Source organism: Odocoileus virginianus, chromosome 7, assembly GCF_023699985.2.
Source record: "Odocoileus virginianus isolate 20LAN1187 ecotype Illinois chromosome 7, Ovbor_1.2, whole genome shotgun sequence".
NCBI classification, from domain to species: domain Eukaryota; kingdom Metazoa; phylum Chordata; class Mammalia; order Artiodactyla; family Cervidae; genus Odocoileus; species Odocoileus virginianus.
This window is the reverse complement of record NC_069680.1, coordinates 10,372,437-10,396,295: the sequence shown is the minus strand read 5'-3', so window position 1 is coordinate 10,396,295 and position 23,859 is coordinate 10,372,437. Positions and strand designations below refer to the sequence as shown.

The 23,859-nt window shown below is 39.2% G+C and overlaps 1 protein-coding gene across 5 annotated transcripts in view; it reads left to right on the top strand.

Moving 5' to 3' along the window:
• The window catches only part of SORCS1 (sortilin related VPS10 domain containing receptor 1), a 575,199-nt gene that overhangs the window by 301,972 nt on the left and 249,368 nt on the right, over positions 1–23,859 (top strand). For all 5 annotated transcript variants that reach the window (XM_070470144.1, XM_020883904.2, XM_020883901.2 and 2 more), the window contains exon 3: positions 13,386–13,485. In XM_070470144.1, coding sequence (XP_070326245.1) covers positions 13,386–13,485 — 100 coding nt within the window. The remainder of the gene's footprint in view (positions 1–13,385; positions 13,486–23,859) is intronic.

Sequence of the window (23,859 nt, the reverse complement as noted above, 5' to 3'; positions counted from 1 at the left end):
CACACCAGGCTTCCCTGTCCTTCACCATCTCCTGGTGTTTGCTCAAACTCATGTCCATTAAGTCAATGATGCCATCCAACCATCTCATCCTCTGTCGCCCTCTTCTCCTCATGCCCTCAATCTTTCCCAGCGTCAGGGTCTTTTCTAATGAATCAGCTCTTCACATCAGGTGACCAAAGTATTGGAGCTTTAGCTTCAGCATTAGTCCTTCCAGTGAATATTCCAGGTTGATTTCCTTTGGGATTGACTGGTTTGATCTCCTTGTCCAAGGGACTCTCAAGAGGTCTTTCCCAACACCACAATTCGATTAGAAAGCATCTATTCTTTGATGGTCATCCTTCTTTATGGTCCAACTCCCACATCTGTGCATGACTGCTGAGAAAACCATAGCTTTGAGTATATGGACCTTTATCAACTAGATGAAGTCTGGCCATAAATCAGACACCCAGAGTTTGGACCTGGCCCCATGCCCTTGCACTTGCTTTTCCTTCTGCCTGTAACACTGTTTCTCAACATACATACCTCCCCACAGATATCACTCAGATTTATCCCCAAACATCTTATTAGTAAGGCCTTCTCTGACTATAGGGCTTCCCTAGTAGCTCAATTGGTAAAGAATCCGCCTGCAATTAAGCTTACCCTGGTTCGATTCCTGGGTCGGGAAGATCTCTTGAAGAAGGGATGGGCTACCCATTCCAGTATTCTTGGGCTTCCCTTGTGGCTCAGCTGGTAAAGAACCCACCTGCAATGCAGGAGACCTGGATGCAATCCCTGGGTTGGGAAGACCCCCCTGGAGAAGGGATAGGCTACCCATTCCAGTATTCTGGTCTGGAGAATTCCCTGGATTGTATAGTCTATGGGGTGACAAAGAGTCGGACATGACTGAGCAACTTTCACTTTCACTTTTCTCTGACTATGTTGTATAATGTCACAGGCCCCATCCTCATTCTCCATCCTCCGATCTCTGTTTCCTTTACTTTCAAAATATTTACTGTCACCTGAAAAATTGTTTATACATTTGTTTATGGGCTTCCCGGGTAGCTCAGATGGTAAAGAATCTGCCTGCATTGCAGGAGGCCCGGGTTTAATCCCTGAGTCAGGAAGATCCCCTGGTGAAAGGAATGGCAACCCACTCCAGTGTTCTTGCCTGGAGAATTCCATGGACAGACCATGAGTTTGCGAAGAGTTGGACACGACTGAGTGACTAATACTTATATGTTTCTAATGTGTCTCTTTCTACTAGAGTGTGAGCTCTATATTTGTTTCTTCTTTTTCTGTTTTAATGTCAGTGTCAGTAACAAGGCCTGGAACCTAGGAGACACAGCACAAATAATTGTTAAATGAATGAAGTCTTGGACTTCTGGTGAGCATTTTTTAAGCACCTATTACTAAGTATTTTCTGGTGCTACCAATGCCACAATAAGTTTCAAGCCAAGAAACACCTGAGTGTTTTAATTTATTTTGTGTTTATCTTGGCGTATTTAAGAATGCAATGAAGGGACAGTGGTAAGATTGTGGGTGGGACTGCCTGTTTTTCCTGGATTTTTTCATAAAGTTGGCAAAGCTGAGGGAAGTAAGACCTGACAGTTTTCCTGGATACTTGTGGAAAGATGTCATTGTGGCCTGGAGTCATGGTGTAGTTTAGAGCTCCGGTTGGCTGGAGCATCAGATTTTGTGAGCAGAGTATTGCCTGTGAGTGGGTTAGATATCACTGCATGAAGATTGGCAGGGATAAAGATCAGTGACTAAAGTGTTTCCAGGCTTTCCTTTCAAATTTCATTCCATGAGGGATTCTGAAATGTATCCTCAGTAAGCACTATGTATCATTTGTGATTTTTAATATCCTCTTTGACTGTCATCCCTCATCCTGGTCCCTTTCCTGAATGTAACCACTATTTTCAGTTTGATATGATTCCAAAGTGTGGTTACACATAGTTTTGTATATATCTATGCTTCTGATTTCATTTATTTGGTAATTATTTTTAGTATTATTTTAAATTTTTATGTTTTATTTGTTTTTAGTTTTGGAGGAGTATTAACTTTTATATGTAGAATCATGTTTCTTACAGTATTAATTAATTCTAGGATGATTAAGCTTTATAGTTATTTTTCTCTATGAGATAATGGTACTTTTGCATATTTTATAGCCCGAAATTCTGAAAAATGCCTTAGCACATGAATCAGAAAACCTGTATTCTCTTCATGACTTGGTCTCAACTGAATTCTTGGCTTACTTTACACTGAGTCTTAGCTTCTTTATCTGCAGAATCATAAGGTCAGACCTATTCAATTCTGTAGCAACTGTACTTGATTGATTTCTGGAGGTTGTGTGAAAGTGTTAAAGGGTTACTAAAAGAGGTAAACTAGGGTATCTGGGTATGGGCTAGAGTGGACAGTAGGGGGTTCAATGAATCTAACTCCTATGTGTCTACTATACAATTTGAAATATGTTTTAAATACCCCACTGCTTTAATAAAAAAATAAAAATAAAAACCACTAACAGATCAAATTACCTCTAAGACTTTATTGAAGATCTATTTTAGAATCTTTAGCTTCCTTCACATTAACAGATGGAGATCTCCCAATAAATAGTGATTATTTAAGAAACTATCTGGAGTAATGAGGGCTTCCCTGGTGGCTCAAATGGTAAAGAATCTACCTGCGGTGCAGGAGAGCCAGGTTAGATCCCTGGGTCAGGAAGATCCCATGGGGAAGGCAAGGCAATGGCAACCCACTGCAGTATTCTTGCCTGGATAATATCATGGACAGAGGAATCTGACAGGCTGTAGTCCATGGGGTCACAAAGAGTCAGACACAACTGAATGATTAACATGTTCACTTCACTTTTCATGCAGTAATGAACAAATCGTGTTTTCTATCCAGGCTCAATCATTTCATCTTTAAAGAAGCTAAATAGAAAGTAGACAACAACAACAAAAAAAAAAGAAAGTAGACAACATGTAACAGACAAAGAGGATATACCCTCCTCTTGAAACTCCAACTCCTGGTCGTCTCCTATGATTTTGGGATGCTGTTTTTCTCTAAGCCTTACTCCAGGCTTCACTATGGATGTCAAGTTCCTCAAAACTACTCCTGCTGCAGAAATTCTTGAATTTTGCAGTTGTGACTAGAGATCAGTTGTTCAGTCCTCTCCAGTTACATGTGGGGAAATAATTTACTCATTTCCAGTTCAGTTAATTTTTAGTCATCATGTGAGGTTGAGGCTCCTACTATGTATAGAAAAAAAAAGTCATAAAATATCCTTATATCATGACTCCCGGAGGACAGCTTCTGTAAATTAATTTAGGATAATTAATCATTTTAATATCAGGGAATCAAATAAATCCTATTATCACCACTAAATGACTAACTAGTTGCTTATGCTTCCAGAATACATTTTTTTTCATAATTTTCACTGTATGTTCTGATTGAAGGACTAGGAAGACTGATTTACATTGGCTTCATTTGATAGATATTTTACTTATTTTTGCCTGTTTCCAGGCAAGATAATCACAGTGCTCCTTTAGTCAAGCAGCATGCCATGTGAGAGTGAAGTGAAGCACTCTGTCAGAAATAGCAATGCTGATGAACAATTGCAGGTTAAATTCATTTTCTGATAAGGATTCTAAAGCCAGGAGTATACATGTGGATGTCCTTTCGTGTCTGGTACCATTCAGTCTTCACAAGCAAAAGCATAAGCTGCAATGGTCCCTAGAGCCATCAATGCCTTTAGAGTCTTGGTTTATTAGATGCTTAGGCTCAGCGTCCTCATTCAAATAGAAAACTGACTTTAGAATGATAATTGGCAGGTGTCATAAACAGTAGTGGTTCCTCACTGGGGAAGAAGGTGATCTGCATTCTGGGAGCTCTGTTATAAAATGCTGTTGTCTTCCAGACAAACTATTCCATCTTCCTGTAACAAGCACAAAGCTTAAATGGACACAGCACCTTGTGTCTGTATGAAGCTGACTTTGGAGACTAAATGCCCAAGTTTGAATCCAGTCCCTGCTCATCATTGCTGTGTGGTATTGGCAAGTTACTCTTCCTCTTTAAGTCTCAATCTCTACATCTGTAAAATGTAGATCGGCCCAGTGCTTAACTCATAGGGTATTATGAGGATTAAATGAGCTAATTCTTACAAAGTGCTTGTCAGCTCAGGGTGTGGGATGTTTTAAGCATTTGGTGAATGTCCACTATTATTATTCATAAAATATTTGGCACAGCCAGTTTTAAGTGTAGCATGTTGCAGCATATGGGGAATGTGACCTCAGCATGGTCATGGAAGCTTTTCATTGGATCAGAAATGCCTGAGGATTAGGATCATGTCAAAAGAGAGAACCCTTTAAAAAGCTGAGCAGACGTCCCTTTCTCCTAAATTTGTCTGTATCCTTGTAACTAATAAATGCATATTATGTTTTGCATTACTCTATTTGTATATAATATTAGTACATTAATGCATAATACATTTTACATACACATTTGCATGCTTCCTAAGTAAGCCCCTAATTTCTCTTATATTTCTACCTCAGCATTAATCCTGTCTGACTCAAACCCAGCAGGGAATCCTGAAATTTTCTTGCTCCCTCATCCTCCAAAAAAAAGTGCATAAAAAGAGAATAATGTGAAATTTCTCAAATGATAGCTTCTGGTAATAGAGGAAAAGGTCTCAGGGTGTTCAGTCAGCAACATTGAGCACCTTTTGAACACCACGGAGAAGCTACAGTGATGGAGGGAGAGACAGAAGGGTAAGCATAAATGCAGCTTGTTGTCTAGTCACTGGCCATCAGGTGAGACAGGAGTAGACCTAGGTGAGGGTAATGCATGGCAAATATGGAAAGTAACAGAAGAGAGTATTCAAGTGACTTATGTGGGATATAAAGGAGAGTCATCCCATTCAGTGGAGGGCTGTGAGAAGGCTCAATAAAGGAAGGGATATTTGAGTCCAGCCTGAAAATATATGAGTGAATTTTGATGGGGGAAAAAAAAAAGGTGAAAGGATAAATGTAAACTAGCCCTGCCTTCAGAGAAGGTAGACTATTAGCACTGAACACTTTGAGCGTTGACATTCAGGACAGCATAGACAGGTATGGGCCATTGTAGAAGAAACAATAAAGGCTGCCAGTCAGCTGGCGTTGTCAGGAGAGGCATCCAGGGAAGGGAAAAGATGATAAGGATCGTGTGTCCTCTGCCCGCCCCACCGCTGTCTCTTGTGCAGTGGGTGTTATACTTGCAAAGACGGGGAAGGATAAGTGCAGCTGCCCCTCTGAGAAGGAGTGAGTAGAGTTTCTCCTGGACTATTGCAATAAGATCTAGCCAGTGCAAAGATGGCAATGTTCTGCCCCAGACATGGAAGGAGAGCTGAAGTGGAGGGCACAGATGAGAGACAGCGAGGACAGACAGTCCTCTGCGTGTGTCAGAAGGAACTCGTGGACATCACCTTATTAAGAAAATTACTCTTCCCTGTACCTATGCCCCAAAAAGCTGAGCAGCAAACCTCTGACTAAGTTAATTTGCACTCCCTTTTTTAAGCAAAATACTCTGGGTATTAGTACCAGTTTGGGTTATTTTTATATTCACTCAAAATGAACTGGGAGATATTTCAGAGGTAAGGGTAACTCCTTTCTTTAATATTAAATATAATAGATCTTTACTTACTGTAGAAATGTATGTGGGTGGCAGTGTCTTCTATTCTGTATCACCACTTTCCCACAGAGCAATATGCTTGCAGTTATAGTCAGATACATTCCAGTGTCTTAGCTACCCTGTGTGACTAGAAACATTAAGAATACAGTGCAATACAGGGAACTATATTCCATATCCTGCGATAAACCATAATGGAAAACAATGTGTGTGTGTGTGTGTGTGTGTGTGTGTGTGTGTGTGTGTGTAATTGAATCAGTTTTTTAATACAGCAGAAATTACCACAACATTGTAAATCAACTATACTTCAATAACATAAATTAAAAGAATGCAGTTTGATGATACAAGGAAGAGAAGAATGATGGCAAAGAAAAACCAGGAAGATAAGAGAGGACTTTCACAGCTTATTATTTAACAATACATAAGTACTGTCCCTTCCATTTAAAAAAAAATGAACACTTCTTTTTTATTACAAATTAAATGACATTCCAAGTACTGTGACATACAGCAGAGTGGAAAGTATCTGTATAGTACATTGACATGCCTCCCCCAATCCTGTTGTTTAACCCCGTTTCCTCTGATTCTGCAGGTTAATCGGAAAAGCTCAGGGAATCCAAGAAAACAGAGGGAAGCTTGTTCAGCTCTGGATGCACCATAATGTCTCAGCAGCACTTTTAAATTATATGTTTAGGCTGACAGGCAAATGTATTTCAGGACAGAATCCTTAGAAAGCAGGAGACAATTTCCTTCAGCTCCACGTCATCGTTTGATGTAGATTGCCTATTATATTCTCGAGGCATTATGAAAAATGGATTGGGAGATGTTTGCTTGGCAGTAGGTAGACTAATGGAATCTGGTGACTGTATTTAAAATGTGCAGGGGTTTGTTATAACATGGTAATAGAAATATCAGTTGCACTGACAGGTTAAAAAAACCTGTCAATGAATGATAATGAAGTTATTTAAATGTCGACTCACTCGCAAACATTTTCCAAACCCTAAATTATTCTCACTGCTGTAACTTCATGCATCCTAAGTTCCGCAGGAGCAGAGTCTGTGATGTAGCCAGTGCACCTTTGCCTCTGGAAGCTATTTTTATGCCACCAAATGCACCAGGAACAGTGGAGGTGGCTGCTTTTAATGATTTTAGGAAAGAAACAAAACATAGAAGCCGCAGACACTTGATTTAGAGTTAAACAGTGTTCCACTTTCAGGACACTCTCATTTGAGCTGATTTGAGTGATGCCTTGATATTTCCTATCCCTGGACTTCTCTCTACAGCTTAAGTCTTGGTTTTGTGACCTTGGCATTATGGCATGGTGTGTCTGGGAGAGAGTATCTTCCCTCTCTGGGGCCTGGAAGTGGAGAAGGAAGGAGTCAAGTTATGTGAATACTTTCTAAAAGCCTTTTTGAAGAAGTCGCCTAGCTCATCCTCAATTCAGAGAGGGTGTCCATCAGGCTTCATGCATCATTCACCCTCTGTGTGTAGAAGGCACCTGCTGTGTACCCGCATTGTCCTGAGGACTGAGGGCTTGGAAATGAACAGAGATCTGTGCTTCCCTATGGTGTTAACAGTGGTCAGGTTATAAATGCCAGGCAGAGGTTGCTACATTAAAAAGTAGAGGGGCATAGAACATGCTGATCACCCTAGAGACTGCAGAGCCCATTGTATCTGCTCATAACAAGGACTTCAGTGATTCTTCCTTGAGTAGGTGAGCTTCTTAATTTTGACTTCGTGGAAATCCAGTGGGCCACGTGAAAAGAGCAAACATCTGTGAAGTCAGTCACTCAGCCAAAACAATTAGGTTCCTCAAGTGTCTGGGGCACTCTTCTGAGAGCTTGGAAGACAGCAGTCCACCAGACATCTGTCCTACCCTCATGGAGCTTGTCTTCTGGTGGGAGAATTTTATTTTTTACAATAAAAAATAAGTAAAAATCTTTCAGATGTGGGTAAATACTACGAAGAGAAAATAAAAGAGGCTAAGGAGGAGCAGTGTACTAGGAGAGGGGTCACTGAAAGAAGTGAGGGGCCATCTGCCAGGGTATCTAGATAAAGAGCTCTCCACGGACAAGAATAACAAGGCAGGGGTGAGCAGGGATAAGGGATAGAGGGGAAAAGAGAGGTACTAGGAATAGGAATCTCAGGATTATATTGCAGTCCTGTTGGATACGGAAGTCAGTATTATTTGTCTATAGCAGGTCTGGAGTTTGTAAGGAAGCTAGGACAGCGACTGGTTACCCACTTGTGAGCTCGTAAGTCCCGTTCTGTTTGACTTCAAGTCGTTGCTCTCTCCATTCAGCTGTGATGTCTTGGTCATCTTCATGAGCCATCATCACATCATTAGCAGGTTGGCCCATTCACCTTATCCATATTTCTAGCCTCCCCAGGAGCCTAAGTGGGCCACATCAAGGCACACTTTCTTTGTGCATCATTGTGAGAGTTTCTGGTTAGACTTTTCTTAATATGGCTTCTGGCAGGTCCTCTGGATTTTTACTAAGTATGAAGAGAATCCAGGCTTGGGCCTACCCCATGGGGAACTTCTAATAATTTTGGTTCATATTCCTTTTGTAAAACTAGGTTTTGTAAATACATTTCCTTTTTCCTCTTGTAGCTTTTGAGAGAGGAAATGTAGCATGAGGTTAAAGATACAGCCCTTAGTGAGTGTTCCACCTCCAAGTTCTGTGGCCTTTGTTAAGTAGGTTGGTTATACATGTGGTCCTTCCTTATCTATAGCATATGACTAATACCAATGTCCCTCTCACAGGATTCTGAAGGAGCTGAAGAGTTTATCTCACATTGTAAGCACCCAATAAATGTACATTTATAATATCTAATAGGATTCTTAAATGTAATAGTCTATTCAGCAGTGGGATCCTGACACAGTTGTTATAGAAGCAGAGTGCAGAATCTTTTATCAAGTTCTTACCCTTACCTCTGTCATCCAAGTTCCGCACAAAACTACTAACATTTATTCTTCAAAATATAATAGTCTAAATGTGATTACATTTTAAAATAGTAATAGCTTCACGAGATAGTCTTATCTTCTAAGCAAACTAACTCTAACTCATTTTCAGTGATTGAGATTTTCCTTGAGGATTCACATGATGGGTTTTAGTGAATGTCGACCAAAGAATACTAAAAATCATCAAGAAAAAGAATGAGTGATAAAATGAGTAACAAAAGCTATAATTTGTAGATGGTTTATTACATACCAGCCATTGTGCTCAGCACTTTTTATGGATTAATTTAGTTTACAAATGATTCTGCACTTATTTATTATCTCATTTGATGTTATAAGATTATGGTAGAGGAAATCCAATCACACATTTTATTTCTGCCACTCCTCGTGGAAACTAGCAGTGCCGTGTTCATCCCTTGGAGACTGTCATCTCAAAGAGATCATAAGTTCTTGGAAGGCAGGGGCCATGCCTTGAATGTGGTTTCTCCACCCCTCAGAGAAGCTCTTCTCAGCTCTAGGCATATAGTAAATACTTAAATAAAGACATGCTTTCGAATGTTCTAAAAGTCACTATTTAAGATGTATTTGTAGAAAAGGGTAAAGATTAAGGATCAAACACACGAGTCTGCAGTCCTTGATTTAATCATTTGCTATTTATTTTCCTGAGGCACTTATTTTTTAAGCTTTCAGTATCTTCCAGCACAGAATAGGTGTTGACAGAAGCTATGTTTTTAATCTGTAAGCCAATTTATAAACACAACCTGAAAAAATGCTTGCTTTTTGGAAAGTTTTAGAAAATGATACAATTGGAGGTTTCAAGGCTGCTTATGTTGCATCTTAAATATGTCTGTGTATGGTGCTTATTTTTAAGATTGCTTCCTTTTTGCCTTCACAGCAGCAGTCACTTTATAGTTAGCATAACTGGCATTTCTCTTGGCAAATTTGATTTGTTTTAAATATTTTTATTGTTCTCCTTTTCTTATGAAACCAAGAGCCATAATCTTTCTTTGGCTTGTTTTTTTTTTTGTTGTTTGTTTGTTTTCTGGTCTTTCATATTGTTTCCCACAGTATATTGTTCAGAAGACTAATCTCATTAGATATCTCTCACGAATGGATCCTATAATCAAATATGTTTTGAATATGCTTCATGAAATATGCATGTAAGAGGTTCACAGTGTATATTAGAATAATAAAATTTATGTATGTATGTAAGAATAATAAAAATTCTAAGTTATGAGTTAATCAAGTGTTTCCTAACATTTTTTGATCTCGGATAATACTCCTCTCTCCTGTATCTAGAGATGACACTTAAAATATTTAACAGCTAGTGCGCTGGCTCAACAGCCAGCCTGCTGCTCAACTGTCTGTCTCTTCTCTGTTCTTTCCGAGCCATGTCCCTAGGAGACTGAATTTCCCACATTTGACTGTGCAGGCATGACTGGAAGCATCTGTTGGCTGTGAAGGGGAGTTTGGGTTTGCAGATGGACCCTAGGAATTGCCTTCCAGGGTGCAGCAGTTCCTCCAAGGTCACTCTCTCCTCCGCTGGGGCTCAGGCTGACTGTCACAGGCAGTGGCATTCAGAACAGGTGCTGGAGCAAGTGTCTTGGGTCACCCAGTGACACTCTGCTGTTTCAGCCCTCAATCTTTCGATTGCTGAGACTGTAAGGAGATCTGGGCATTTTCCAAGGAGAGGCCCTGGTGATGAAGCTGGTAGAAGTAGCCTCTCAGAGAATGTGGTGCAGTAAACTATTTGCCAACTGCTTCGCAATCATCGAGTGTCTTCACTCCTGTATCCCTGTACCAGTATATCCCAGCTGGTTGGTTGTTTTACCCATGAAACTTGTCAACACTCTATGTAATTCTGGTTCTGTGGGACAGCCACAGACAATTGCTTGTCTGTGACATTTGGGGTATATGGAAATAAATCAGTTTTTTTTTTTCCCCTCTTTCTATTAGTTACTATAATACCACAATGTTTAAACATTGAATTTGGCTTGAATTGAGAATTAACAAATTTTGATTCACTTTTTGAGCTTTGAAAAATCAAGGGGCAAAAATGGCACAAAAAGTAATGGCAGATACCTGAAGTGTCTGGGCTACTGATATTATAATAAGAGAAAAGTTCCCAGTAACATTGTAGGTTATCTGAAAAAGAAGTCATTCATGTAAATCTGAATTAGTCACTCCATTATCATCTTTCACACTTGAATTTCAGTTAAATGTGCACGCGCGCATACACACACACACACACACACACAGTTTGCCCTTGTAGTTGTAGTTTGTGTTTTGAATGTAAAAATATTCTTTGAGTAGCTCAGAGATTGAGTTGATAGAAATTATGGGAAACTAATTTTCATGCTTTTATAAACTGATCCCTGCTTCTCCTTTCTTTTATCCCACTAGAAAAACACAAATTGTTCTCTCATCCCCAACTGAGTTCTATCAATTTCTGCCTACCACAAAATTTATAAAATGTGGAAGTATTTGTACATTTAATCCTCTTCCCATCACCCCTCCATAGATTTTGCATCTATGTTTTTTGTTCTTGAACTTGTATCATTTAGAATACAAATAGAAAAAGTTATCCAATAAAAGGAGCTAGAGAAAGACTAGTTAAATTTTGGAGATAAGCGAGTCTCAGTAAGAAGAGAAAGCTGACTCAGTAAAACCATGGTAAGAGCAGGAAAAACTGGTTAAACACCAGGATTAGACTGAGTAAGGAAATAAGCCTCAGATATTTCTTATAAAGTAGGAGGAATTTTCATGTCCAGATGAGTCTGATGAGAAAAAAAAAAAACATGGAAGGAGAATTTAAAGAAGTTTGTCGTGGTTAATAGATAAGCTCTTCTGTGAAGAGATTAGGAATATTCTTCAAATATTCTTGGTTATTAAGCATTTGTTCGATTGGGCTAAAGTCCACATTGGTCCTGAGGAAATCTAGTTATATATTTGGATTACATAAGGTGAATTCTAATTTTTTATGCTCTGACTATAGCTGACCCCTGAGCAACACAGATTTGAACTCTTTGTATATCCACTTATTCATATTTTTTTTTTATTAGTAAATACTGTAGACTCTACTATCTGTGGTTGAATCCTTGGATGTAGATGTTGAGAAACTGTGTATATAGGGGGCCAGTGATAAGTTGTATGCTGATTTTTGACTACAGGAATTGTTGGCACCCCAACTCCCTTATTATTCAAGTATCAACTCTACATTGCTTTTCTAAAACCCTACCCATTTTCCATTTTCAAGATCCATAGTCCTTCTGAGAAACTTTTCATAATACCTCAATCTTCAGTGATTTGGAGTGTAATCTAAATTCTATAAAGTATTATCTATATTTACTTATAATTTGTGTATATAATATTATGTATTATAGTCTAATATCATCTATATTTATCTATCTTATATAAACATTTTTTGGTAAAGAGCTCCCTGTATCTCTAGCCATAGTAAATTCTTAATTCCTTAATTCCTAGCTAATATGTTTTATAGCTTTCTAGCTCTGGTGCCTGATCCAGAGTAGGCTTTTAATGTATGACATTGAGGTTGATAACAAGCAACTCTTCTATTTCATCTTTATGGTGTATGGAAATATGAAACTTCTATCATATCATAAATAAGTTTGAATAATTGCATTTTTGTGATTTTTCTGATTAAATCAAGTTTATTTTCCGAGTCTTGTTAATTTTCATCTCTTTCGTTACATATAACACATTGTGACTTTCTTTTTCTGCCTTTCAAAGCTTTTGGATTCTTGAAAGTAGGGGCTGTATCCTGGAACATAGCACAGAGCCTGGTTCATCTTAGAGGCTCTACAAATGTGAATGGATGAATTGTATTTTCTTTGGGAATCTCCTATATGTGTAAAGAAAGCTGACAGATTTTGTATTTGTTCTGTTTAAATTAAAAAAAAAAAACAAAGCTGTGGTATAATTTAACACAGAGCTTAGAGTCAGACTACCTAGAGTCAAACTCTAACTGACTTTGAAAAGATCATCCATGTTCATTCAACCACTTTCTTCAAATACAGATAATATTTCCTACTGAACTTGGTTGCAATGATGATCTAATAAGATATACAATTCTGAAATACATAATAGAATTATAGAGAAGGTGATTAAGGTCTGTTTATTCAGTCTAAATTAATAAGTCATTGACCAATGTCAAGAAAAGATGAGAGAATCTCCAAAAAAGACAGAGTCAGTGCCAAGAAGTAATATCCTCCCAACTCCAGGTGGCTTAACACTGGAAAAGGCCACCGAGTAGAACTGTGAAATTTCCCTTCCTATTAAGACATCTTCTTATTCTTAAATAATAAGAGAAGACTGAATGACCTTTGGAGGGACTAGCCCACCTTATATTCTATGACTCATGAAAGAAAACACAATTTGTAGATAAATCAAGAGAACCTACTTTTCCACTGTGCCAAAGATAAAGCAGAAGTTTGGAAATGTCAGATCTAAGTAAAAGGTCTTTATTTTCTTAGTCTTGATTCAAGGGACACCCTCAATCTTTGAAAATTAAACACATTCTCTAAGCAATGCACGTACCTTAAGGAGCAGTGAGAGATGGAGTTTTAATTTTTACCAATTCAATTTAAATGCAAATGTTAACCACTCACATGATGCTACTGTGTACATAATTAAGCATCATTATATACTACATGAATCATTTAGAAACCTCTGGAGAATCATTCTACTATGTAAAACATGCATTACACTGACAAGCAGGCAAATGACGTATACTTTTGTCCTCATTAATGCTCCTTTTGAATTATAGGTCAACTGATTATGGGACAACCTATGAGAAGCTGAATGATAAAGTTGGGTTGAAAACGATTTTAAGCTATCTCTACGTGTGTCCTACCAACAAGCGTAAGGTAAGAAGTGTGTATTCAGCATGCTGTTTATTCATGATGTGACTTCTGTCTTGGCCGCCTCACCTCTCTAAACCACCTAAAAATCCATTACAGTTAAGCTTTAAGAGATATAAAGTTGAGTTGATGGATGTTAAGGTGGCAAAATGTCTGACACATCATAATTTTCAGATCAGCAGCTGTGAATGTAGGAGACAGAGAGGCAGATATATCATTATCATTTCCAAAAGGCAGCTATAGGGAATGTCCTGTTGTGTGGATGTTCCAGACTCTTACAAGAGCTCTGACCAATCAGTGGCAGGAATCAGAATGAAGCTTGACAAAACAAAAGAAAAGATAGGATTTTCATGCAATGTCCACCTCTATTCCCTTGACATGGAATAAATAGATTGACTAGAATTGAAGTGAATGCGTTGTCCTAAGCAGGTTGGAAGTTTTGTTTCTAAAGTTTATTCGGATTGCACCCAAATGTCTTGTTGGAGGCAATGCTGGAAGGAACCCTGAAGATCATCATATACCGCATACTAATTTTACAGATGAGGAAACTAGAGTTCAGAGAAAGGAAATCACTTGCCTCCGTCACAGAGTTATAGGCACAGTTGGGACAAGAATCCAGCTTTCTTGTTTGGCGATCATCCTGTTTCCACTGCATTATACTGCCATCATGATGAGAAGTTATTTATTCTTCAGTGAAAAGTGAAAGTGTTATTGCTCAGTCATGTTCAGCTCTTAGCAACCCCATGGATACTCTTCTGTCCTAGGAATTCTCCAGGCAAGAATACAGGAGTGGGTAGCCATTCCCTTCTCCAGGGGAGCTTCCCGACCCAGGGTCTCCAGCTTTGCAGGCAGATTCTTTACCATCTGATACATCAGGGAGCTGTCGTGAAGATAGGGTTTATTTATTCTTTAGAGAGGGATGTTATTTTCTTAGGAAGAAAATAATATTTGCTTTTAAATGAGAAAGACCTATTTGTTTTAGGAGGAGAGTGGTGTTACATTCATTGTCTGGTTTTAAAAATTTGCACTGTCAAATTCTGACATGTAATTTCTAAGTATTATATAAGTTATATGAATAGATAAGAATATCTATCAGGAAATTATCTATCAGAAAGGTTGTTCATTTGTCCCAAGCCATGTTCTGTTCTGTTGGTAGCCCTGATACCTATGTTCTCATTTCAGATCTGTCAATAGGTACTATCATTGACCTTGAACAGGTAGGTACTACATTTTGTCATCTGGACTGTGGAAGGTAGATTAGTATATCTGTACAGTCATCCTCCACTCTAGCTGTATATTCAGAGCAATGGGCATCGTAGGGTGTGCAAACCTCTGCCCTACCGCTGTTGCTCTGGTTTAGGGCTCAGGGAACTATATCTTGTGCAAGTTCCTCAGGTGCTTCTGGTATATATCTGGGTTTAAGAACCGCCTAGATAGGGTGTAATATTTCTTCTTGCTCTAAACATTTCAAGTTTTTCCATTGGAGCGGCATAATTTTCTGTTGTGCATAGACTCTGAAGTCAGATGGCTTGAGTAAAAACCCAGCTAAGCCAATTAACAAGTATATAACTAAGGCGATTTACTTAATCTCTCCTAGCACAGTGTCATCAAATTGAAAATAAGGGTAATTATAGTACCTACCTCAGGAGGAAAGTTTTAAGGACTACATTAACTAAGGCACTTCAAGTGTTTAGCACAGAATAGCTAAGGCCTTATCATATTTTCTCTTTGCTTTATTCTCCTTTGCTCATCTTTCTTCTCCTCCTCCATCAAATAATTACTGGAAATAATAGTAGTGACCATCCTCTATAAATATCAGTGTTTAGTAGACTTTCTGCAATGATAGAAATGTTCCTCTAAGCTGTCCAGTGCTATAGACTCTACGCACTTGGGGCTATTACTTAAATTATGGCTAGTGTGCCTGTGGAGACAGATTTTACATTTAATTTCATTTTAGTTAATTTGAATGTAAATAGCCACATGTGGCTGTTGGCCACAGTATTGGGCAGCACAGTTAAATAATGTCAGCCTCACAAATTTAGAGGTTTACCCTGAACGTTCCTATCTTGCCCTTCCTGACTGATGACTGGTCCAGCATCAACAATTACCTCTAAACAATTTTGATCTGTTGTATACAGTCCTAAATTGAGGAGCTGAACTTATATCCTTTATTTTTTATAATGAGATTTATCTGTGTTTGTTGGCTTTGAATCAATTCTTGTAATCTCTATTGATTTTTCCTCTAGTACACATTTTTAGTAAATTTTACTTAACAATCAACCCATTGTAGGCACCATAAGATATAGAAAGAAATAAGCCAGCTTTCCACCCTCAGAGATCCTGTATTCTAGTAGTAAATGCAGTATGACTTTTTTCTGTAACTAAGAAGTCTCTGACTCTGCTTCCACCTAGCAGGTGTCTTTGGGTGAGTCGTTTACATTTGTAAAGTGATATAGTCAAAATAAAGGAATTTACATCTAGAAGAGACCTTAGAATTGTTCTGATCTAGGGATAGTCTCTGCTTTATTAATGCCATTAGAAAGGAATATGGTTTTTAAAAGTCACATGTCAAGTACTGAATGTCAGCATAGGCTTTTCTGTAGCAGCAGAGTACGTGGCAGTGACCTGAAAGCGACAAGATTGTTAGCAGGAACAGGACTTGCAGAATGAGATCTCAAGTCCAAAGGCAGCTCCTAAAGCTAGAAGGAAAGCTTAGACGTAATACAGAAAGGAGCCCTGCCATCAAACCTTTTGATGTCAACATATCAATGTCAATCAAGGTGCATAGTTAACTATAGTTACTCGAGGGACTTTCAAAAAGACATTTGGCTATGGGCATTTAGCTGAAATTAAAACCCGGCTATTCCTTTTTCCAGAGAAAAAGAAACTGTTGCCCATGACTCTGAGAACAGCTTTCTCAGTGCAGATTCCCTTCCAGAAGCAGAGGCAGGCCTGAGCTGTTTAAATCACGATGTTTATGGGTGAACCTAAGAGAAGGGATCTTTTCCTCTACAGATAAATGAGGCTTTCAGGGTCACTTTCTGAGATGCTGATAGATTTAAGAAATATTGGAGGACGATGAAGGTCTTTACAATGGTGCAAAAATCAATAAAGTTGACATAGCAGTATATTTGTGTTCAGTTTTTCTACTTATGAGGTGAATTTATCACCATGAAATATGGACTTTTCCCCCCCAAAGGGACATACTTGAACCAAAGAGATAGTACCTGCCCAACATTTTACAGTGTGAATATATTTCCCCCAATCAATGAGAGTTTATGTTTTTTTAAAAAAAAAAAGCAGCAGAAGAAGAAAAGAAATATCAGGCTGTATTAATTATGCAGGACAAAGGCATTCAGGTTTGCTCTGATTCTCCTAGGACTTCTACATCCTCCAGTGAAAAGGCAGTCTCCTTTTAAGGGTAGTATTAATTCTTTTAAGTCTCCGGGGTGCTGTCTAGCAAGTTAACATCTTTTGTACCAGATACTTCTCTCTCCTCTTCATATCAGTGAGAGCAATTGGAATAAAACTGACATCAGAGTAACTGTCTTACATTCCCAGGAACCCGTTTTGCCTTCCTGTTCTTCTTGCTATTTTTAGCAGCTTGTCAGGACAAGCACAGTTCTTCAATCAACATGTCTCCAGCAGTGGGCCTCATGCCCTGGCTTTCCAGGCAGCTTGTTAGGGGGCATTACTGGGATCAGCCTCCCGAACAAAACAGGCCCATATTTACAGTTTAAATTGATGATCATTCATTGACTGTTTCTCTGCAAGCCTGCTGTAAATTACAGCAGCTTTCCTTGGATTTGTCTGTTACAGTAAAAACTATAATCTCATCTTAGGTCAGTATCAGTCTAGGCAATCTTAACTGACTGAGAGACGTAGAAATCTGGCTCCCAGGTATTATCCTAGCTCAAACATCCTCTGTGTCAAAGCAACTCGACACCTGGCCTCAGATATATGCTGCTGCTGCTGCTGCTGCTGAGTTGCGTCAGTCGTATCCGACTGTGCGACCCTGTAGACGGCAGCCTGCCAGGCTCCCCTGTCCTTGGGATTCTCCAGGCAAGAACACTGGAGTGGGTTGCCATTTCCTTCTCCAACGCATGAAAGTGACAAGTGAAAGTGAAGTCTCTCAGTCATGTCCGACTCCCAGCGACCCCATGGACTGCAGCCTACCAGGCCCCTCCGTCCATGGGATTTTCCAGGCAAGAGTAGTGGAGTGGGGTGCCATTGCCTTCTCCATCAGATATATGAGGTAGGCTCAAAAGTTACAAGGGTGAGTGTGTACAGGTGCCAGAGGAGAGGCAGGCTACCTATCTGTCACCATGCCTCTAAGGGAACACACTCCCCCCCTCCCAGTTTATGGTAAATCCCAAGGCTTGCTGGATTCAGAAGTAATTTATTGGCTACCTATATATAATCTTCTGTGAGGAAAGATGATTTAACCTGTACCTGAAATGGACATCTGGGGTGTAGAGGGTGATGGGAAGAAGTAATACAAATGTATCATAGGAAAAAAAAAATTAATGCTGAAACCTAAGTCTTACTCTTATATTCCCACTGAGTTTATTTGTTTTCTGGCTCAAAAAGGAAAACTTCTTTATATTCCATGTGCATCTGTCCGTAAAACCTTACCCATCACTTTCAACCAACCTTAGCTATGCTCCCTTCATGCAGTGTTGTAGAACATCTTCAAGGATTAAAGAATACAAAATCCTAAGTGGAATTCATCGGGAAAGAGAGAAGAAAAAAAGTGTTTTGTTTGTTTTTTTTTTAAACTCAGAACAGCCAATTCATTTAGTTGTTATATGCTTGTACTCTCTGTGCAGTATGTTCCCAGCAAAGAAAAAACCTAGAGATTATTTGTTCTTTATGTTTCCTGTGCCCCCTGCATATCCCAGTTCCTTCTTCTTTCTGTGTTATCACCACTTAATTAATATCGTTCCTGCTGAGAGAGCCTTCCAAGACTTTCATCCTATAAATAGGATCCTGGCTCTCCAGAACACATTGATCATTCTTGCTGGTCTCTTGATACATGCCAACATGAAACACTGTTTGCATTTTCTCCAGATGTGTAGGTTTTAATTACTATACTGTATGTGGCACTTTCTAAATAAGTATGTGATTTTTGACTTGTTGCCTCTTTTTACATGCTGGGCTTAATTCCTCTTGTCATTTGCTTGGGTGGTCTATAACACGTATATATGTGACCTTTTCCTGGAGAAGGAAATGGCAGCCCACTCCAGTGTTCTTGCCTGGAGAATCCATGGGCAGAGGAGCCTGGCTGGCTACAGTCCATGGGGTCACAGAGAGTCAGACATGACTGAAGCGACTTAGCACGCATGTGACCTTTTGGGATAGAAAAGAAGTGTGCTTGGCAGTGTCTTCAGCTTCTCTTAGGAAGAATGATGAAATTATTGAATCAGAGCTTAAAAGATGTTGGACGTTTTAAGTTGCTGCCTTTGCGTTTAACAGATAGGGAAACTGAGTCTTGAGAGTTTAGTATCTTGTCTGAGGCTGCATGAAGCTGGCAAATAAAGAACAAGGATGATTAAACCTTTAAGTGTTGGTCGTTCAGTCATGTCCCATTCTTAGCAGACCCCATGGACTGTAGCCCATCAGGCTCCTCTGTCCATGGGATTGTCCAGGCAAGAATACTGGAGTGGGTTGCCATTCCCTTCTCCAGGGAAATCTTCCCGACTCAGGGATCAGACCCAGGTCTCCTGCATTGCAAGTAGATTCTTTACTGTCTGAGTTAAGTGAAGTGAAGTTGCTCAGTCGTGTCCGACTCTTAGCGACCCCATGGACTGCAGCCTCCCAGGCTCCTTCGTCCATGGTATTTTCCAGGCAAGAGTACTGGAGTGGGTTGCTTCTCCAGTTAACTTCTTTGAGTTAAAATCATCCTCAAATGCCACCTCTTCCGTAATACTGAATTAATTCCCCTAACAAAACTTTCTCACTCCCCCTGATCTCCCAGGCATCTGCTTCTGTCCAGCATTTCTCTCTCCTGATTACAATTGTTCTTGACCCTGTGTAATCACCCCTTTAGAATGCAGAGTCCTAGATGGGATATTGGGACTTGATCCACTTTCTTGTCTCTAACAATCAGAGCACAGGGTTTTGGGGTCCAGTCATGTCCAACATGTGGCTGAGGATTTGAATTGAACTTAGGTGGGTTTTGGACTCCAAGGCTGGATCTTGAAAAGAAAAATACAGTGTGAAACTAGCTTTGATTCATTTATTTTCTCTAATTATAAAATTAATTTTTCTACGTGAATAAATGAGGACAGTTAAAAGGAAAAAAAAATCCCTGTAGGTTTTAATAATTTCTAAGTCATAGTTTTATCTTTTTTATAATTTTGTATATAATTTTATCTTTTCTAGCCAAGAAGAGCATGATTAATATTTAAAATTCCAGGACTTTGCATAGCACTCACTTGGCATTATCTGGTGAGGCTGAGGGGAGCAAGTGTATTGTATAATACATCAAAGGGGGTGCGTGGCATTTCCCTTGGCAGACAGGCAACACTTGCTCATTCTACCTTAACTCTTTTATCTGTCCCTTTGTACACAAGATCATGCATTTGCCTCTAATCTTTTAAAAAATAATGTATGTTTCATTCATAAAGAAATACAACGCATGAATCCAGAAACAGAACGGAAGTTGTATTTTCCAGACTTCAGTAGAAGTGACTTTGTTGTAGTTTTTTTTTCTTTTTTTGAAACAAATACTAGCTTGCCTGCATTTAGCCTGGGCAATGATGGCTAAAGGGAGTAAGGGGGAGATCGCGTCCTTTGATCCTTCCTGGGTATAGCTGAGTGTTTATACTGTTTCAGTCCATCAAACATTGTTCTGTTCTTTTCTTGAGCCTTCAAAAATCAAACCAAATCCAAGAAAGCATGCCATATCTACATTTTTTTCCTCTGGGTGATGTTCCAACAGTCGTCCAGGCCCCTGGGTTTCAAATAAGCTACAGAATAATAAGTGTAAAGTGCTCTGTTTGAAATGGGCAGAGCGCCAGGAGCAGTGCCCACCTGCAAACTCCCCTGTCACGCCAAGGTGGCCCTGTGCAGCCGTCTGGGACTCCTGGGATCCACAGAACACAGTGGTAAGACAGAAACAAAAAAAGAGAACAGTGAAACCGCTGATCTGAGCCATTCCCCCTCTGTATGTGGAACTACATTTGAAACAGTCATATACTTTGTACTATTTTATAGAAATCAAAGCACTTATGATAACATTCATAGATTTAAAAATCTAATCAAACCAGTCTTTTTTTATTTTAACACAGTGTGCACAGAGTAGGTACACAGTTGATTTTTATTGACTTTTATCTCTGTCTCTCTAACACTAATTTAAAAAGGAAATAAAAGAAAGGCAGATTTAGAATGTGTCTAGTTTTCCAGAACTTACCAGGTTAACTAGTAATTCACTGTTTTATTCCATGAAGCTTTAAGTAGCAATGCATATCATTTTGTTGTTCTTAGAAAGAAGCTTCTTGCATAATTAAGAATAATATTAATAAATAATAATAAATAATAAAATAAAAAATAAATAAAAAATAATAATATTTATTATTCCTCATTTGTAAGATGTTGTCTCTATCACATATAATAAGTATCTGATACATTAAATATTTTTGAATCACTGATCTAAAAGGAAACAACTAACATATCTGCATAAAGGTGAATTTATAATGTTGATGCTATAATTCAGAGTTTTATTAGCCACATTAAAGTAACTAGCTAGATTTCAAACAAGTAGAATGGTTATAAGTACCCAGTAGTGAGTGTAGTGAAAGTTGCTCTGTTGTGTCCAACTGTTTGTGACCCCATGGACTGTAGCCTGCCAGGCTTCTCTGTCCATGGGATTCTCCAGGCAAGGATATTGGAGTGGGTAGCTGTTCCCTTTTCCAGGGAATCTTCCCAACCCAGGGGTCAAACCCAGGTCTCCTGCATTACAGGTGAATTCTTTACCATCTGAGCCACAGGGGAAGCCCTATAAATACCCAGAGGTCAATCATTTCTAAGTTTAGGTAATGCCTTCTAGTTGACTTCAGGTGATATTTCTTTCTCAAAGTGGGGGAAATAGAACTCTGTCTTTTGGTGTTATTCCTTTTTAACGTGTATTTAGTGAGAATAGAGATAGCTTGAATTAATCTTGAAATATAAAGTAAGAGTAATCTGGAAACTGTATGCTTCTTATACCAATGAATGGGTCACGGAAGATAGTTGTTTCTGTGGGCCTGTGGACAGAAGTTTTCTCAAAAATGAAAACCAACCTATATCAGAGGCTGGTAATCCTTCATATATGCCAAATGGGCTACCTGCTTAACCTTCTTTGGGGAGCAGATCTTTTTTTATTTAGTTATCTACCTCCTTATTTATTTACTTTTGACTCATCATCTGTCCTTATTAGAATTCTTGTTCTCTGAAGTCTGACTGGCCTAATGTTAAATGCCCATCCATTACCCTTTTATGAAGGTCAGATGCATTATTTCAGGTTGATTCCAAGTTATGCTGTGCTGTGGAAAATGGTCAGAGGTCTTTTCAACATTCTGGTCTGTTTGCTTCCTGCATGCTCCCTGTGGTTTCTCAGAGGTTTCCATCATTTGGTGTTTGACACACTCTATCTAGAACATTTGTTTCTCGTGAATAGCCCTTGCTGCTCTCCTGATGGATGGAGATGAATGCCCGCTGCTACAGGAAATGTGCCATATTTACTAGGGTGGGGATGTTTCACTCCAGTATATCAGATCTACTTCAAGCTTTCTTTTGGTGCTGTCAGGAAAAACAGAGTCAATGTTGATGAATCTTTAATAAAACCACTACTTTTTTTTTCTTCCCTGGAGAAACTAAGAGAATACCTCTAGCCTCAGGAGCTGGATTGCTTTCATTTAAACAATTCCTTTTTCTGACCTGACCTTCCTCTTGACCAAATCTTCTTTTGATAGTTTTTCCCTCTGTTCTTCTAGGATTCCACCTCTCATTGTGCTGGGTCCCTAGCTGCTAACATGTTTCTCGTTCCATAACCCTCCAAGTCAACTACTTAAAATAGGTTTCACAGGACAAAATACCATAACTTGTTGGTACAAGATGGACTACGATCTTCTTAGGCAAAAAGGCCGATAGTACAGCGTATACAGTCTGATGCCTGTACCAAAGCAGTCCCTTCTTTACCTGCTTGGGGTTGTGTGTGCTTGCTTGGGGACTGGAATACTAAGTGTCTTCATGATTGACAGCATCTCCCAGCCAGGAAATGAGCATACCTGTTGTGGAGAAAAGAATGATTGCAGATGAATCCAAATAGTATAGAATGGGGGAAAATAAAACAGCCTGAGTCCACTGTCTCTCACAGATAAGAGAAAAGTTATAGGGGGAAAGACTCAGGCGTTAAGCTCAGAGGGATGATGGTAGAGGTTAGTGCAAAGCATTTAGAAAACAAAATGGTGATGAGAGAAAGGCAGTAAAAGCACAGTGAATTCATAAGGTTGAAGAAAAAGAAATAATAAAATCATATGTATTCTCAGCAGTAGATTAAGAATGTCTTGAGATGTATGAGAAAGGAGGTCTGGCTCATTCACTAGGAACTTATTAAGATTTTTAGAGGGAGTACAATTTACCTTTATCTCTCTGCTCTTCCTAAGTACTTTCAAAGGTGGAAAAGATGTTGATGGCTGTGGCTGAAATTGGTTTTGCCAGGAAGGAAAAGCAATTTAGACTCAAGTGTGGAGGAGTGGCAGGCCTAGATCCAGGCTCCCCAGCTCCCCAGTGTCAGATTCAAATATTATCGCCACTGCCTATGCTTAATGAACTTGTGTCCTTTTATTTTTTTTTCAGTCTCCAAATATTTATTGAGCACCTACTATAAGCCGAACAATGTGCTTCAAATACACTGTTAACAAAACAAAGAAGTTCCTTAATCCAAGGAACTAGTGTTAAAAGGCAAATATTAATCAAATAACCCCACAGATAAATCATCATAGACCATGATAAATGCTGTTTATCATAAAAATAGCCACAAGCTGTGAGAGGACATCCCGTTGGGGGCTTGACAGTCTCAGACTGCCAGGAACATCAGTAGGTGAGGTTCTCTATGGAAGAGAGATTTACATTCTGCAGGATAACAGCAGTTGCCTAGGACTGGGGGTGGGGGTGGGGGACAGGCGTAGAGGAACGATGGTGGGGAAATGTCCCAGCAGAAGAAGAGTGTGTGCGGAGATCCCACAGTGAGAGAGGGCTCAAAGCACCTGAGGACCTGAACTAGCCCAGAGGGGCTGATGGCAGAGTAAACAGGAGAGCGGGTCAAGATGAAAAGGGTAAGGACCTTGGCCTTTATCCTAAGAAAACGGGGGTCACTGAGATTTTTAAGCACGGAAC